We start from the raw sequence: 17252 nt of genomic DNA, 5'->3' as shown, positions 1-17252 counted from the left end.
GCTATTCTCCAATCACTCGGCACCACTCCCATTTCCAGGGATCTATTGAACAGGTCGTGCAGCGGACCCGCCAGCACATCTCTGAGCTCCCTCAGTATCCTGGGATGAACCTCATCAGACCCCATGGCTTTGTCCACTTTCAGTTTTCTTAGCTCTTCCCATACATTCTCTTCTGTAAACAGAGTTTCGTCTTCTCCATCCCCATCCACAGTCTTGTTAACTAGCGACAGTCCTTCTCCAGGGTCTTCTTTAGTGAACACCGAACTTAAGTATTTGTTTAATATTTCTGCCATTTCTTTGTCTCTCTCCACACATTGATCCTTATCACCTTTCAATTTCACTGTACCTCTTTGGACCTTTCTTCTCTGAAATATCTGAAAAAATGTTCTGTCACCTCGCTTTACCTCTTTGACAATCCTTTCTTCCGCCTGACTTTTTACGTTCTTGATTACTTTCATCATCTCCTTCAGTTGCACCAGATATTCTTCCCTGTGCTCCTCTTTTTGGGATCCTTTATATTTCTTGAACGATGCTTTTTTTGCTTTTATTTTGTTAGCCACCTCTGCTACCATGTAGCTGGCTGCCCCTCACTGGTCATGTCTGGGAGTTTAGACGAGCATGAAGAAAGCCGAATTCTCCCAAAAATTGTACTAGAATGAACTAGTACACTGTTTGGAAGGCAAAATATTACTGTCCAAGAGCACTATTGGTGTTTTGGGCTTTTTTTTAGCAGTTCTTTTTTGTCTTTCTTCCCAATACACCTTTGGGATTTTATTTATACTCAATTTATTGGTTGCTGGAAAGTAAAAGCTAGTGACTTTGTAAGGTGGGCAAAGTATAATGAACTGCCTTTCATTGCAGCCACCATTCATTTTAGAAGCAAGCTATCTTCAGCAAGGCATGTTTCTCCACCAACCTCAAACCCAGGAGCAAGGCCTTATTGTCTTAAATGGGTTTTTCTAACTGGGACATTTTAAATAAATCAACATAGCAGAAAAAAATCAATAGCTGTAGGGTTGAGGTTGGGAGCCATTGCTTTCTCTCAGATCATAGGTAACCATATTACAGGCCTGCTCACCATAAGAGCCCATTTTTCAAAAGGATTGGGGGTGCCAAACTCAACACCAGTTACCTCTCCCTGGAGACAGTGAAGACAATATTGTGGGTGCTCAAGCACTACTGCACCCATGGAGTTGGCACCAATGCTGCTCACTTGCCTCCTCAGTCCATTTAGCACAGATATCGGCCAGTTGCCCATGGATTTTTTTTTAATGTAACTAAAGCAGAGCCAAATGGAAGCAAATCAAGCTAAAAAAGGACATGCCATCTGCCCTTTGGTTAATCAGAGTACACAAATACAGAACATGATGTTTTATTTATTTATTTAACCGTTTTTTTTATATCAACATTCGTGGGTACATCATATCAGTTTACAAAGAACTAAGAGAAATACAGAGAACAGGGAGGGAGGGAGCGAGCTTAACAAGGCAAAGGGTGCAAAAGATTAAATAGATGCAAGTGATAACATTATATAACATTATAAAAGTAGTGTAGAATAAAATAAATAAATAACATAATGATAATAACAGGTAGATTGGGCGGAAGAACTGGGAGACCTAATGAAGAGCTCAGCACTTCCACCCACTGGAAGGCCAGGACCTAACCTAGACCATCCCTTGCTTATTCTGGGGCCGATGCAATATAAATCGCGGAACGCGGGCGCTGAAAAGTCAGCGCCCGCTTCCTAATGCGCGCTGCAAGGGGGGGCTTTCACGACCTTAGCGCCTCCTTGCTAACGCGACCCCGCCGCGACTGCCGGTTATGAAGACCGACGCCGGTAATGAAAACCGACGCCGGGTTTACCAGCGTCGGTCTTCATAACTCGGCGGTCTGCCGGGTTTTTTTTTACTTAAAAAAAGAAGTACAGAAAAGCAGTTTTTGTTCTGCTTTTCTGTACTTCTTTTACTTGCGCTCAGCTATTAACGCCTGCTCCAGGCATTTGCATGTGATGAGCGCTATTACATTCACTCCGCGTCCGACATGGGTTAAGCAGGCGCTAATCCCCCCTATTGCATTGGGGGGGTGGATTAGCGCCTGTGTAACCCGGGTCGGAGGGCGGGTTGTACAGTGCGCTCGGCTGAGCACACTGTATTGCATCGGCCCCCTCTGGGAGGTAACAGTGGGTGCTGAAGATCACAGCAGACAGGGTGGCTAGCCTCAGATTCCCAGCTCTTCTTAATGGGTTGGCATCTGAACAGGGATCGAGTTCAGCTCCAGGCTTGTAGACGGGGGATCTGACCAAGGTCGCATGAAGATGACAAAGCTGTTGCAGGCAGCTGCTTGTTTTCCCACATTACGAAACTTTGGAAGCAAGAACCTTTTGGTTTTCTGATAGATAGATAGGTTTCGCAGAGCTTTTCCTAGAGTTTTCATGAAAGATATTAGATATTTAGGAACAAGAGATTGGCTTCTTTTTTAGATTTGGGGGGTACGGGTCCAGTCGTGAGAACTTTGAGTAAATGAGCAAAAACTGGCAATGCTTAGCTTTTCTTTTTGGCCGATAGTTGGGCTTTCAGCTCAATCAGAACCAGGGCTGGAATCTGGCACCATGAGCCTTCATTCACAGCTACCTGAGGATTTTTCCCCGATTTGATATCCCCACGCTAATTACATTTACTCCAGCCATTGCAGCAATGGTCCTGGGTCAGGGTTTCTTCCAGAACTCTACAGTCAGTGGCCCTAAATCTGGAATCATCTCTGAGTAGTGATCAATGTCTCTCCCCCCCTCCCCTTCACAGCATCCCTAGCCTGGCAGCGCACAGCCCTTGCCACCGGGATTGCCCTACACTAGCTTTTAGTATCATCACAGTTATCAAGTATGAAGTGAACAGGCCAAATTCAAGCGTGAAACTACCCCTCAAAATCAGTTGGAAAGATCTCCTAAATCAATAGGGTAGATTATTTAAGATTCTCTTCTACCAGTGTCGGTAAGGGGGAACACTGGAGATACAGTGCCTTCTGATAAAAGGTGCAGATTGCGTTGGGCAGGGGGCGGGCACATGCAGAAACCGGCGGGCAACTCTGCTCCTTTCCATGGACCCTGCTCATTTCTTGTTTACGGATCCCCACAGAAATGAGCAGCTCCTGAGCACTCTGCCCCACGCCACTGTCTGTATGCCTTCCAAAGACAGAAAAGCATAGGCAGGCTGAATCACAGCTATCCCTAAGTAACTCAAAGTTCTCTAGGTTTACTGTGAATCGGTAGAGGTAAGAGATAGAAGACTGGGGAGAGGTTCATGTAGGATTGCTAGAAAATGTGAGAGAAAAATGAAAATGATTTTCACGCCCTTTGGGCTTTCACAAAACGTCTGAGGGATGTTCGGACTGCCCTGGCTGAAGCGCATTGACCCGGCTCCATGTCCTAGGTTAGTGCAGTCGTTTCACACCGAGAGGTCTCTTCGGCCCTCTGTCCTCCACCCCTTAAACACACAGAACAGTAAGTGGAAGTCTTAGCCTACACACACACACACGCGCGCGCGAGAGAGAGAGACGGAAACAGCGTTCTCTTGTTTTTATGTCTCAAACTTACAAATTACTGCTGCTATTTTAAAACTGTTTGAAGCTCAGAAGGTGGCATTCTTGATGCCTTTCCAAGGGCAGGGCTTAGTGTGCTGATGAAGGCTGTTCAGCGACCTTGCTTAGTGCGTGTGTGACTGGCTACCCTTATGCTGTGATATGGTCTGCCTCAGTCATGCTTCACTTGCCATCCCCAGTACTTCTGGTTGCAGCAGGCTTTTGGGGTTTAAATTACTATGAAATGATCTTAAGTTACAGTCTGAACGCTGACTGATGTAAAACTTTCAAGTCAAGTTTCTACTAGAAATCTCACCTCAGTATCACTCAGGATATTGTGTCCTAGAGCAGAACTGCTATATATTACCACACTAACTGATTTTTTTCTGTGTTTTTATATCCTAGGATTTCGTACACAGACACACACCCCATTTGAAACACTCCCTCGGGTAGCCCAGCCATTGCAGACCCACAGACTGCATCTCTCTTTAGAGCCCTGGAATGAGTCTACCCTGAGCCTGGCCAGTAGGTGTTGCTGTTTTGAGCGATAGCTGGGAGCTGCCTCCTTTCCAGAAGCTGCAATTGCTATCTTCACAGCACACCTCCTAGTTTCTGGTCGACCCACGAAGGAACCATTTCTGGGCAGAGAATTCTGGTCTCTCATATGCTACTGGGGTTGGCCCACTTATACAAAGATTTTAACCACACTGACTGTACTTCATGGTTGTCTAGCCCCCACTACTTGTACTAAAGCTATCTGCTTTCTACTAACTATAAAATCTCTCTGGCCCAGTGGAACTCACTAAAAGTATCAGAGCTCCATCACCTAATTTAGTACACTCCCACTACACAAATTTTTATCAGATGGTAACCATTTTTAGTTCTAAACATGGACTGAGATCCTGTACACACTTCTACTGCAGTAGCAAAATAGTAATTCACTTTAGAAAGCGTAATGATTCTTTAGCTCGTCTCTGAATACATTGCTCTGCAGGTAGCCTCTGAATTGCTGACATTGGCAATGCGTCTTGCAATGCCTTGGTAAGCAAGCAGCGCTCCGTTATTAAGTAATCCGGTGATTACATCCTGCCTAACCTGATGGTGTTTTACGTTATTGCTGCCCTAAGGCCGTAATCCCCAGTGCGGTATTTAGAGGCTTGGTTTGGTCATTCAAGTACTCACAAGTCAGAGCCACATGTAACCTTTTCAGCATAATCCTAAGTGTTTGCTGCTGTGCATGTCATTTGGTTGACTGTGGTGTCCTCTCGCCTTAAAAGGCTGCAACAAAATAGGACCAATGTTTGAACAAAGTGAGGGAATCCAGTCCAAATGAAAGTCTTCTCACTTCTACAGATGATCCAGAGTGTGACGTGCATCCTGCAGGGTGTTAGTGTAACACGTGCTACAATAATTTTAAGGTTTAAAGAATCATTTCATACTTTTCACAGTGGCCAGATGTGATCTGCAAATCATGTTGCAGTGAGATGGAAAACAAAGTAGTCAAAGTTTGGCCAGGAGTAGAAAAATGATTTGCAACAACCGCAGTAACTTTTTTTTTTTAATACCAGCGTTGTTGCAGCCTTTTAGTTACGATTGACAATAACTGGTGGAAAAACAGGAGGCAAAGTGGAGAGCAGGTACACTGATGCTCAGTGTATCTTCTGCTGCCAGACTCATTAGGTTTATAAAAGGGCACGTATCATAAAAAGTAAGTGTTTGATAGCTCTGTTTATTTTCTAGTGTTGGTGAAATGAGAAAGTCAGGTGAGTGGAAAGGTTCCATAGGAGCATACAATGCTGTGCCCTTAGTGTCCTCTCCCTCCGCCTCAGCTTTGTTAAAGTTGTTTTGTCTGCTAAGTTAAAGTAAGCCCTGAATCAGTCGTGCCTATCCCAGAGAGCACCTCAGTTACACATCCTGAAGCAAAGGGGTTGTGAGTTGCCGTCAACGCCGATCAGGGTACAAAAGCAAGAGGGGACTGTTACGTTCAGGTCAACTTAACCCAAAAAAAAACCCCCCCACTCCGTGCAGTCCAGAACGACTTTGCACAAACAGCACATGCTCTTGAGGCATGGCGTGGAGTGCTCGACCACAAGGGGAAGTAGCTCACTGCTGCTTTCTTCCGAGAGCGTGCCCACTTGCTGCTCCTGCCTTCGAGTTTTTTAATCCTTTAAGGTGTAGAAACAGTGGGTCTTATTCCATAAACATTTTTTCCCTCCAGCACAGAATGTGGGGAAATAAAAAAGTCTTCCTTGAATGAGGCTTTACGTGTTTTATACAGATTTTGGCAGCACAAATGTGCTCACTGTAGTACCGAGCTGAAAGAAGAGTTGTTCCATGCTTCAAGAGAAGCCCGTCATCTGTCAGTGGCTGACACAACAGAGTTTCCCTGAAAAGCAATTGGGGTTTATGGAGTAAGGCCTATGGTTCAGAGGTCCTCAGCAAGGGCTGCAAGCAAGCCTGGCTTTCAGGATATATACACAGTGAATAATCAGATATATTTGCATGCCTGTGGTCTAAGAACAAGGGTAATTTTGGTTATCCAGAAAACCAGATCAATTTCTTGCCCTCTAAGCTACCTGTTGACTTTCTACCTCTCTTCCCATTTCTGCAAACCAAGGCTCGAGCGGGAAGCTCTTGGATTGAAGGAAACTTCTACCTTAGTCCAGTACTCATTTTCTTAGTTGTTTGTCCATAGGAGAATCAAAAGGAAGACACTCCCAAAGATAAGGCAGGAACATAGGCTAGGGATGCCAAGGAATATTGCAGTGTTGTGAACCAAGATTAATTTTCAGGCCACTGGATTAAATCTCCTTTTTTTTCTTTTCTGTTTTAAATGTACAAAATGTGTCAAAAAAATCAAGTATTTTGTTGTGGCCAGACAGCATCATGCAACTTAATCTTTTAATGCCCAGCCATGACATAATCAGGTACTCACAATGGTAAGGACACTGTACCATTAATAGTCCATTCCTTATCCTGCTACACCAGTCCAGACTAGTATCTCCAACTACTATCATATGGAGTCAGAGGACACACCCTTTTTAATGCATCATCACTGTATATAGTCTGGTGCTGCAGTATTTCTCTGTCTCCAGCAGAGGGTGGACACATGCTGGACTCGTGCAATAAAATTTCTTGGCTATCAGGTCCAGGCCTGGTCTTTGGTGGAATTTGCTCCCAGGGCAGCAGGATCTTGGCTCTTAGGACAGACGGTTCTTGTGATTGTTCCCCTAGCGTAGCAGACCTGGATCATAACTCCCAGGATTCCCTTTTGGACCTGAATGTGCAATGTCAGGTAACTAAGTGACTTCCGGGTTGGTAATGTTAATTTATTTTTCTATACCAACTTTCACATAATATCAAACTAATATAATCAATAACAAAAATCATCAATTAAAAAGTTACAGCTATTATAGTATAAACCATACAGCATAAAACTAAACAAAAAAACCTAAAGAAAAGCCAAGTCAGTCAAAAACCTGTTTAAAAAGCCAGGCTTTCACCAGCTTTATTAATTTCATTAAAGTTTTCTCTGTTCTTAAATCCAGTGGGAAAGAGTTCCAAAGTAAACGAACCTGGTATTGGAAGGTAGTTTGTCTGGTGGCTTCCAAGGTAATCTCTCAAGGAGAAGGAAAGTGTAAAAGTTCTATTTGAGAAGATGTCAGAGATCATGATGGTTTATAAGCAAGAAAATTTGTCTTGTATGTAAGGCAAATTAACTGAAAAAGAATCCTACACCGAATTTGTATCCAGTGAAGTTCTTGAAGAAGGGGCAAAACATGGTCATATTTTGGAGCTCCAAAAATTATTCCTCCTGCTGTGTTCTGAAGTAGCTGAATCTGTTTCAGATTGGTTTCAGTAATACCTAAGTACAATGTATTACAATAATCAAAATGTGATAAAATTAAAGCATATGATAACATAACTTGATCAGATTTAAAGAAACGGATTAAGTATTCAAAGCATATGAAGACAAAAAAATATTGATCTGGTTAACAATGCAACTTGTTTGAACATAGAAAGATGACTGTCTAGATTCATTCCTAGTATTTTAATTGCCTCAACCAGAAGGATACCAGCATCTTTCATTTGAGAGGTCAACTTGATATTAAACTTACATCTTCCAAACCAAATGGCTTCTGAAGTTGGGGGGTTAACCTTTAATCTATGATCCAACAGCCACCTATCTTATTCAGAGGTTAAACCTCGCCTTCTTCAGCATAGAGTTGAAAGCAGCCAATACCTGCATATGGATAACAGCTAAAGTCATGTTCATGAATCAAATTTGGTAAAGAGGCTAAAAAAAATTGAATAGTTGAGAGAATCGACCCTTGTGGAACTCCACAGGTCATACCTTTGGTGAAGAAATATTTTTGCCCATGCAACTTGGACCCAGGAATAATTCAAACCATTTTATTACCATCCCAGCAATACTCAACTCCTTTTGGGCCTGGTTGAGCGGCATCTGGTAACTACCGGGTTCTCTTTTAGACCTGATTGAGCAGGGTCTGGGAGGAGGCTCAGAACCCTACAGGTGGCTCCCAGGCTCGAGAAATCTGGTAGGTGGGGCCTTTGGCAGGTCCCTCTCTGTCCAAGGCTTGTGCGTGTGGGTCCTCTCCCAACTCTTTCTGCAGGATTCTCATTAGACTAGTGGCTTCTTTCAAATCTCTGGCTGTTTCACCCTGGCGGGCAGACATCGTGTCCATGCTAACCTTTTCGCAAAAGGGTTTGGGATCCACCGGGGTGGGGGGGTCCCCACTTGCAGCTATTTCATGGTACAGATATCAGATTCAGTAAATTCAATGTTAAGCATATTTGCCCTCTCCTTGGGGCTCCAGTGCTCCAATGGATCTGGTTCTTGGAACTCGTCTCCACCTTTCGAGATGCTTCATCACGCATTCTCAAAGGATATTCCTTAAAATTGTCTCTCTGGTGACATGTGCCCGGAGTTATGGACCTTAAATGGCAGTGATCCCTCCTAGTCTTTCCACAGAGTTGGTCACTTTTAATCCATGCCATCCTTCTTATCCAAAGTTGTGTTTTGCCTTCAGTAAACAGGCAGCATCTCTTCCAGGATCCCATAAAGGGGAATGTGATGTTAAGGGTAATCTCTCCTCTTATTAAAGGTTCTTGAACCTTCCTCACGTGTTTGATCCCTTTCAACTAAATGATAGGCCTTTTTTCAGCTAATCTCACAGAGTGAGGCAGCTTCATAATTGTCATTGTCCTTGAAAGTCAAGTAGATGATCCCCTCAACCTTTGTTGAAGGGTCAACAGATTCTGAGAGTGCTTCGTGCTGATTCAGTGAGGGCCAGGCTTCCTCTGAAGTAGAGTCTGCAGTGCCTGCCACTTGGTCTTTACAGACTCTCATAGATGCTACAGATTAGATGTGCAAGCGTTCTTGGAGCAGCCCTGTCTTCTTCCCACCTGTGATGGAATGGGCTTGGGAATGTCCTAGTAATCTGGATTGGTGTAGAAGAATGATAAGGAAGGTGAAATTTAGTCTTACCTGTTAATTTCCTTTCCTTGTGTCCTGCTAGACCAGTCTAGGACCCTTCTTCAAAGTCAGGGCCTGCATGTTTATTTTTGGTAGCAGACCTTGGTTATGTCAGAAAATTTCGATTTCACTTTTGAGATGCACTCAAGGATGCATCTTCATTGCTATTTATCTCTCATTTGGTACTGCTTGGTGTACACAGTGCGATACAGAGACACAAGGGATATTGTCCCTGCTGAGCAGAGTTTGCTTTCTAAACAGGAAAAACAGACAGGAGAATTTCCTCTGACACTCCTGTTTATGAAATCTCTATTTATTGTTCCTAAAGTTAATTGTGTTTTAGGGGCAGCTAGTATTTGCCATTGCTTTGATATAAGATTACTGACTATTGCTGATGCAGCACCAGTCTGTACACCAAGTGATGATGTCACCGAAAATTGGATAGCAGGCAGAGATAACCCCTCTAGTCTGGTGTAGCAGGACTCAAGGAAAGGAAATTAACAGGTAAGACTAAATTTCATCTTTTTTTAGTGCTACTAGATGTGTACAGAAGAAAATAGGCAACCATTCCTGCTCTGTGGAGCTTACAATCTAGTCAAAACACAGGCTTTGGGTCAAAATCAAGATGTTTATAAATCAAGCTGAACCAGAATCAAAAAGGTAGCAACACACTCTTGGTGTGCACCAAAGGATTTTCACACAATTCTTGGATACTGAAGGAAGTTGGCCTGTGCACGTGGGTCTTCTCCCAAATATGTAGTAGTGCTACTACATATTTGCTACAAAATAACTAGCGTAGAAGATTCCCCATCCAGTACATCGCAAACACTAAAATTGTGGTTATACTGACAGAGCTTATCAATTCTGCTGCCTTCCAGAAATGTGATTTTCGTGAAGGGAACTTCCCTGTGCTTATGTGACTTACCGGGCCTTATGGGTGTTTATTCTAGCTGCAGATCTGGGACACAGCAGGCCAGGAGAGATTCCGCACAATCACTCAAAGCTACTACCGGAGTGCCAATGGCGCCATCATTGCCTATGATATTAGCAAGAGAGAATCCTTTCAGTCCATTCCTCGCTGGATAGATGATGTGCGAAAGTATGCAGGGTCCAGCATTGTCCAGTTGCTCATTGGTGAGTTTTGCAACTTTCTTATCTTTGCCAGATTTTGGGAGGCCCTGCATTTAAAAAAAAAAAAAAATCCAGAAAGTTAAAGCAGTAATAATAGAGCAAAAACTGCAGCCGCACTAAATGCATGACTAAAAAAGGTATGTCTGTATTTTCTCTGCTGCACTGTGTCCTACCCTCCCCAACTTTCTAGACAACTCTTGCTTCTTTCTGTATGACAGATTTACCAAGTTTCTCCGTGATCACTGTCCTTTTCCCTTTTTCTGTTATCCCCAGCTCTTCTCCTGGTGTCTGTCTTTCTGCAATAAAAACCAAGACCACTCCCTGCTGCTCATCTTCCCACCTTGGCCCTCAAGCCCTAGGCACAGGCAGCCCACTTGGTGCCAATTAATGTCTCTGAGGCAGATTGCCATTGCTTTGAAGAAGAAATGAGTCTTAGATTTCCATCCACCCTACTTCCTGCTTTTCTTATGTATTCTTTTAAGGAGGCGGATGCCTGATTTCCTGCCGTTTTACTCAGTTAGACAAATTACTCCTGCCTCTTAAATGACACCTGGTTCTTGTTCCTCGCTATCATGGCCTTGTTGATTTTAAGCAGAAGCCACTATTTGTCTTGTCTGTATGCCTTGTTTGTATGTCCTAACTAGATTAGAAACTCCACAGAGAAGGGCTGGTCTCTTGTGTATATCTGTGCAGCATTGAGTACATCTGGTCACACTGCACAAAGGTACTAGTAAAGTATTGTAACAGGTTAAAATATGAAAAGTATTTGCCGAGCTTTTACAAGAGTCTTTTCATTGCTTGTCAGACTTTGAAGAGAGTTAAGCTGCAGAGTCCTGTGGGGCCGATGTAATAAACTGAACTGAGCTTATCATGGGTTTTTATTTCGGTTTTAAGTGCAACTTTTTTTGGCATTAACATTGCCCACATATGTAATAAGGGCCTTAACAGTTAAAAAAAAACCTCATGCTAATAATCTCCCATCAAGCTTAGCACATCTCATGCAAACTGCAGGATAATAAGCCTTATTACCTATTATCCTGGAATGCAAGGAAGCACGCAAAGGAGAAGGCTACCTAGCACATCTCCATTTACCACTGGAAATGCGTCGGGCGTTAAACTACCTGCAGTAGGCAGGAGGGCAAGAAAAAAAGATTGGGTCTGGTCAGGCTGGTGGGGTGAGGTCCTCCCTCCCTTCCCAAACACCTACTCTCACTCGCCTTAAAAAATGTAGTGAATTGCGAACCCCTTCCTAGGGTCCATGTAATAGCAGCAGCTCCAGCAGTGCAAAATCCCCGCACCCCCAGGCAATCCTTCTCTGGGCAGGGCTGCTCGTACTGGCTTACCACAGTAACCCCTTGCACCATTAAATCTGGACCTCAGTGGAATGCATGAATGTATCTCATGCATAGGGATTGAAAGAAATGTGCTTGCCTGCTCAGCTTTGGTGAGTTGACTTTCACTGTTGGCAAGAACTGCCGAGGAAGGAGTCTGACAGTGAAACTGGCAAACACCCTCCCTGCTCCTAACAAGCAGCGGTGGATTAGGCAGGGCTGGATTTAGTAAGGCAGCGCCCCTAGGCAACTGGGGATAGGAGGGAGGATGTACATCAGTACCTCATTCTCCATTTTGTTCTGTTCTTGTTGCGTCTGTCGCTGCTCGACGCCCTCCCTCCACCCTCTTTACCTCTGTGGCGACTCCCTCCGGGTCTGATGGACGGTTAGCTGCCGCGGCGTCTTCTTGCCGTCTCCCTCCGGCGACCCCGGACCGGTTTCAACGCTACAGATCCGCCATGTTCCTGATGACGTAGGGCGCGCGCTCCGATTGATGTACCAGCAAGGGCGCGAACCTCGGGGGCGTCCCCCTGAGATGACTAATCCGCTTCCAATATAAAAGGTCTCAGTATTCGCTAAACTAATCGAATTAGCAAAGGGGGATTGCTTCGGCTTTACTCCCAAGCTACTCTGCCTCCTCGGACTTACCAGGGGTACCCGCTCCTCGGGAGCCTCGCTCTCTTTTCTTTATTTCAGATTGCAGATAGGAACCGGTACTCGCTCCTCGAGGGCCCATGTTCCTGAACACTCTGAAGATTCTCTACTGCCTGGAAGCTATCACAGATACAGACATTTGTGAGTTACCATCGCTCTCTCAGAGCTTTCCCTGGAACCAGGTACTCGCTCCTCGAGGGCCTAACCCTTTCCAGCTACTGAGCTTCCTAAAGACCTTATGTGAGTTTTGTCATCCAGTTCTGGCTATGAACACAGCATACCCTGTCTACTCACTATCTATAGTTTCTCTACAGCTCAGCAACCCTGGGATCGCTGTTCCAGTACCTGAGGGACTTCAGCCCTGCCGGGCATAGCAGCTCACTACTGCCACCTCTGGTGGTTCTACTATCCTGTCTCCGTACTGAAGCCTAGCCGGTGGTCCCTCTCAGGATATCCTCCTGGGGGCGCAGTCATCTGCCATCGGCCCAAGGATCCACCTATCTACATTCCTCTACAGCTGAGTGTCCTCTCCAAGCACTCCGCTGGTAACAGATTGCTACTCCTTCTCCATCAGGAGTCTTCAGCAACAGATTCATAACAGATTGCTACTCCGCAGTCTAAACCCTAACAGATTGTTTACTACTCCCTCTACAGGAGCTGAGCATATCAGATTGCTACTCCTCCTTCCACAGGAGCAGATTCATTTCAGATTGCTAACTCCTCCCTTCTTGATGAGTAGATCATACAAGATTGCTAACTCCTCCTCCCTCAGGAGTCAAAGCATAACAAGATTGCTAACTCCTCCCTTCCTCAGGAGTCGAAGCATAACAGATTGCTAACTCCTACTCCCTCAGGAGTCGAAGCCCAACAGTTCTCTTGGATTTCTGCACCCCAGGTGCATGATTACACTCTTTTGCATTAAATCCTAATTGCCTGACTCATGACATTGCTCAGACTTTCCCAGCTCACATTTTTTTTCTTCTTCCTCTGGTGTGTCTGCTTTGTTGCAGATACGCATATTATCTGCCAAAAAAAAAACCAACCCACACAAACCTTTCCTGCTTGCTATATCACTTATAAAAATAGAACGGAGCCCAAGCCTGAGCCCTGAGGCACTCCACTGATGACCTCTCCTTTAAGTAAGCTCCTTGGTTGCCTATTGTTCAAGTTTCTAACCCACCCTCAGGTTGCTCAGCTTATTTATGAGCCTCCTGCATGGAACAGAGTCAAAAGCTTTACTTCATTCCAAGTATATCACATGATATGTGCTCGGCAGGCAGTATTACTAGTAAACAACACGATACCGCATCACCCAGTTCTCAGCTTCTTGGGGGTGTTGGCCTGCCCATTTCTTCTTGTTAATTTGGGCTTCTAGCTTAGTCAGAACCAGCCATAGTTGAGTCATGACACATTGAGCCTTGATGCACACCTACTTAGGGGGAAAACCCCAATTTTGATATCTCGTGCCTAACAGTCTTTGGTCAGAAGCCACAAATCACAGTTTCTTCCAGAAGCCAGCTACTGTGAATCCTACATGTGACCACTAGGTGATGCCATTGAGCAATAATGGATGTCCTTTGTCTCCCCCTCCCCCCTCCCCATCTAGTTTCAAAGCTTTTACATAAAGCTGCAAACAAGCTCTTAAAAACCAGAATAAAATGTCTTTAGACAGAATGTTCTTAAGAAAAGCTTTTTTCATTTGAAACCATGTTTTATACTATGTGCTCTTAATTACAGCTACCAAACAGTTCTGGTTCCTATATTGGTTAAGATGCAGTGGAACTAAATTATTTCATTATTTCTCCTCAGGAAACAAGTCCGACCTGTATGACTTGAGAGAGGTTCAGCTGGAAGACGCACAGAAGCTGGCTGAACACTATGATATCATCAGTGCCATTGAGACCTCAGCCAAGGACTCCAGCAATGTGGAAGAAGCTTTTGTGAAGATGGCCACAGAGCTCATGATGAGACATGGAGGCCCGGTCTTCAGTGAAAAATCCACAGACAGCATAAAACTTGACAGCAAAGACATAGTGGAAGAAAACTGGGGGTGTGGATGTTGACGATAGCTGGATTTTATCCTTACATTTTACTGGATTTTAGGCATTGCTAAGACTGTAGGGTTTTTTTTCTGATCTAATTGCTAAATAGTACAATAGCAGTATGCTTATTTCCAGGGACCTTTGATATCAGACACTGAGTTAAATTCATGGTTCCTTTTCAGGAAAAATAAATTCCAAGTCTATTTCTTAAGCATTCCAGTAACTTGAGACCAAGATGCCTGCATATACAACAGTTGATGTGCTCACGGACCCACTCTCTGAAGGCGACATACTTGACAGTTCTGCTACACAGGACTATAGCAATGTCCATACTTAAAATTTTTGAAAAAGGGACAGGTGTGGATATTGTCTGTCGACTGACAATTGCATCATCATCATCATCATGAGCCCAAGCCAGATGAGCAGTGCCAGATGCCTTCCTGCTTGTCACACCAAGCCTCTAGTGATGTAATGACTTTTCTGTTGAACAAGCAGGATTGTTCAGACGTCCCCGTTTTTGGAGTTGAATGTAGTTTTCCAGAGACTTTTGCACAACGCACAGTTTTCATGCCTGCCTCCTGGAGAGTTTTAAACCTGTGCGAGTCGTAAGAAATAATTCCCCCTCCCTCATCATTAGCCGTGAAGAAAGAAGCAAAGATTGCTCAGCCTGACCTTACCACCCACCCTCCTGAGGGACAGTTGCTGCCAGAGCCAGCGGAGTGGATGGGATTCTCCTCAAGGCCTGCCCATTAACACATTTGCTTCCCTGCTGCCCCAGCTGTCTTGCATTGCTGTGGCTGGCTTAGAAGCTTTTCATGACATTCCTGAGCGCAGCACACTGGTTACTGAAGAGGGAGCTCCAAAGATATGAAATGCGACTCTTGTAAACCTCAGTAAAAATAGTACTGTATAGTTTAATGGCGAAGCTTCTGTGCTGGACGTATGCATAGGTTCATTAGGGAGAAGTGCAGTACTGTTTCTTGCAAATTTTCTATCAAGTGTGTGAAAACACACAAACATGCTATCATCATACATAACATGTTTATTTTGTAAGTTATAAATTTTGTTCACAAGCTATTTCCAGTGCAAGAAGTTTGTGATTGGAGTTTGTCACAAAACGATAGCATCTATTTTCCCCAATGACAGAAAGATTATATATTTATATATTTTTTAAAATATATACTCTACATCCTTTCAAATTATGTGCACCTTTAAACATATATTTCCATAACAACTCTATACCGTGTAATATACAGAAAGAGTATAGATTTGTTGCATAAATGTATTTTTCAATTTAATTGTAAAAAGCTGATACTTTAAGCTGTCTTTTGAAACATACCCCAAGCTACAGAATGTACTGGCGGCAGCAACAAACATTGGGTATGCTGTGCCAAGGATCAAGTACAAAATTCAGAGCTTTTGTTTTAAAAGGTTTAGGTTTCTTAAAGATCAAGAAAATGTTCCCTTTTGAAACTTGCCCACAAAGAATAAATTGTGACATTGCACCCAAGACCTCAGAGGTAATGTCCATGGCAGGGTTGCTGGCTGGCTCTAAATTTTCAGGACAAGTCATTCCAGGCCTGCTTTTAACCCCAGTACATGCTGGGACTTGTAGTTCTGATTATCTTCTTGCATAACCCAAAGAAGAGTACACCTACCCAGCATGAAGTGGGATAAAATCAGGACTGGAGCAGTCGCCTGCAAATCTGGAACTAATTGGCAACCTTTTGTCTGTTGCAGGCAGGGAAGCTTTGTCCTGGCAAGCAATCAATCAATCAAATAAATAAATAGAAAATCTTGCATAAAATCCAATGTCAATTTTAAAGAGAGGACTTGTGATAGAAGAGCTTGGTTTCCAAGCTTCAGCCACACAGAGTTCCAATGGGTTCTACAATTGGGAAAAAAAAAACCCCAAGATGATTTGGAGATTTGCTGCGTGTTTTTTTTTTTTACCCACTGGCTATTAGTGTCAAAAGCAAGGCCCTGTTCAGCCAGTGGAGGAGCTCTGTCAGCTGCCTCCTGTGGCTTGGAGGCACCTTGGAACTCGTTGGGCACTGGATGATTGCACAGAAGAACAGGGGCATGAAGGAGAGTAGAGGCTCCTGGTTAATTTTGTTCAGAACCTCAAGCTTCTGTTTACTTGAACACAGCAGGTCTGTTGCTTTCTGTTTTAAGTCTGCTTTTAAAAAAAAATATTTTTATTAAAGTTTGCAAAGCTTTACAAATTCAAGTTGTTCTACAAGCTTCATGGTTCGTTTGCCTTCATTCATTGCTAGCCTCCTGATTCTTACATCCAGTATGCAAGTTAATGTACGTGCGTTATATTACGTACTCGTGAATAAGTCCCTGTTTCCTGGGCATGAGTGTCCAAGATTTAGCCAAAGAAAAGGACCCAGGCAAGGAGCTGAGGTTTACTCGCGGCTTCAGGGCCTCGCTGCCGTTCCCTGTCAGTCATGACTTTGACATCAGCTTGCTTTATTTTACAGAAATGATAAGGGGATGTGGTAAATCTAGATAACTTTAAAAATAAAGGGTACTTACATCACTGGCTGTAGCGTCACAGGGTCAGACAGTTAACGTGCTTTATCAAAAATAGGCAGAGAATAGAAGGTGCAGCCAGTGTATTTAAAGGTGATCCTTAATTGTAAAATCAAACTTTGTTGAAAAAGACAGAATCACTTGCTGAGAAGATCCAGAAGGGATTTATTTGAGGCATCCATCAGAACAACATTTTTTTTTTTTTTTTTTTATATAAGCAGTCTGACATGAGCTACTTTGGTGGATGTCTCAAATAAATCCCTTCTGGATCTTCTCAGCAAGTGATTCTGTCTTTTTCAACAAAGTTTGATTTTCCAATTAAGGATCACCTTTAAATACATGGGCTGCACCTTCTATTCTCTACCTATTTATTTGTGGGTCAGCTTTCTATCCACTTATTATTTTGGATTATCAATAATAGGAACATTTAAGGATCTGGTAGGGTGGTACAAGGTAAGATACGGAAGACATTTCTCCACCCCTATT

At 43.6% G+C, this 17252-nt stretch overlaps 1 protein-coding gene across 2 annotated transcripts in view; it reads left to right on the top strand.

Moving 5' to 3' along the window:
• RAB43 (RAB43, member RAS oncogene family) overlaps positions 1–16458 on the top strand; it is a 38923-nt gene extending 22465 nt beyond the window's left edge. Inside the window, exons 2-3 of one of the 2 annotated variants that reach the window (XM_029600805.1) lie at positions 10027–10204; positions 13996–16458. In XM_029600805.1, the coding sequence (XP_029456665.1) occupies positions 10027–10204; positions 13996–14249 (432 nt within the window). In that variant the 3' untranslated portion in view covers positions 14250–16458. Of the gene's footprint in view, positions 1–10020; positions 10205–13995 lie in introns of both variants that reach the window. The other variant, XM_029600804.1, reaches the window with a different exon arrangement.
• Positions 16459–17252: the final 794 nt, after the last annotated feature.

Source organism: Rhinatrema bivittatum, chromosome 4, assembly GCF_901001135.1.
Source record: "Rhinatrema bivittatum chromosome 4, aRhiBiv1.1, whole genome shotgun sequence".
NCBI classification, from domain to species: Eukaryota; Metazoa; Chordata; class Amphibia; order Gymnophiona; family Rhinatrematidae; genus Rhinatrema; species Rhinatrema bivittatum.
This window is presented reverse-complemented; position numbering and strand designations above follow the sequence as displayed.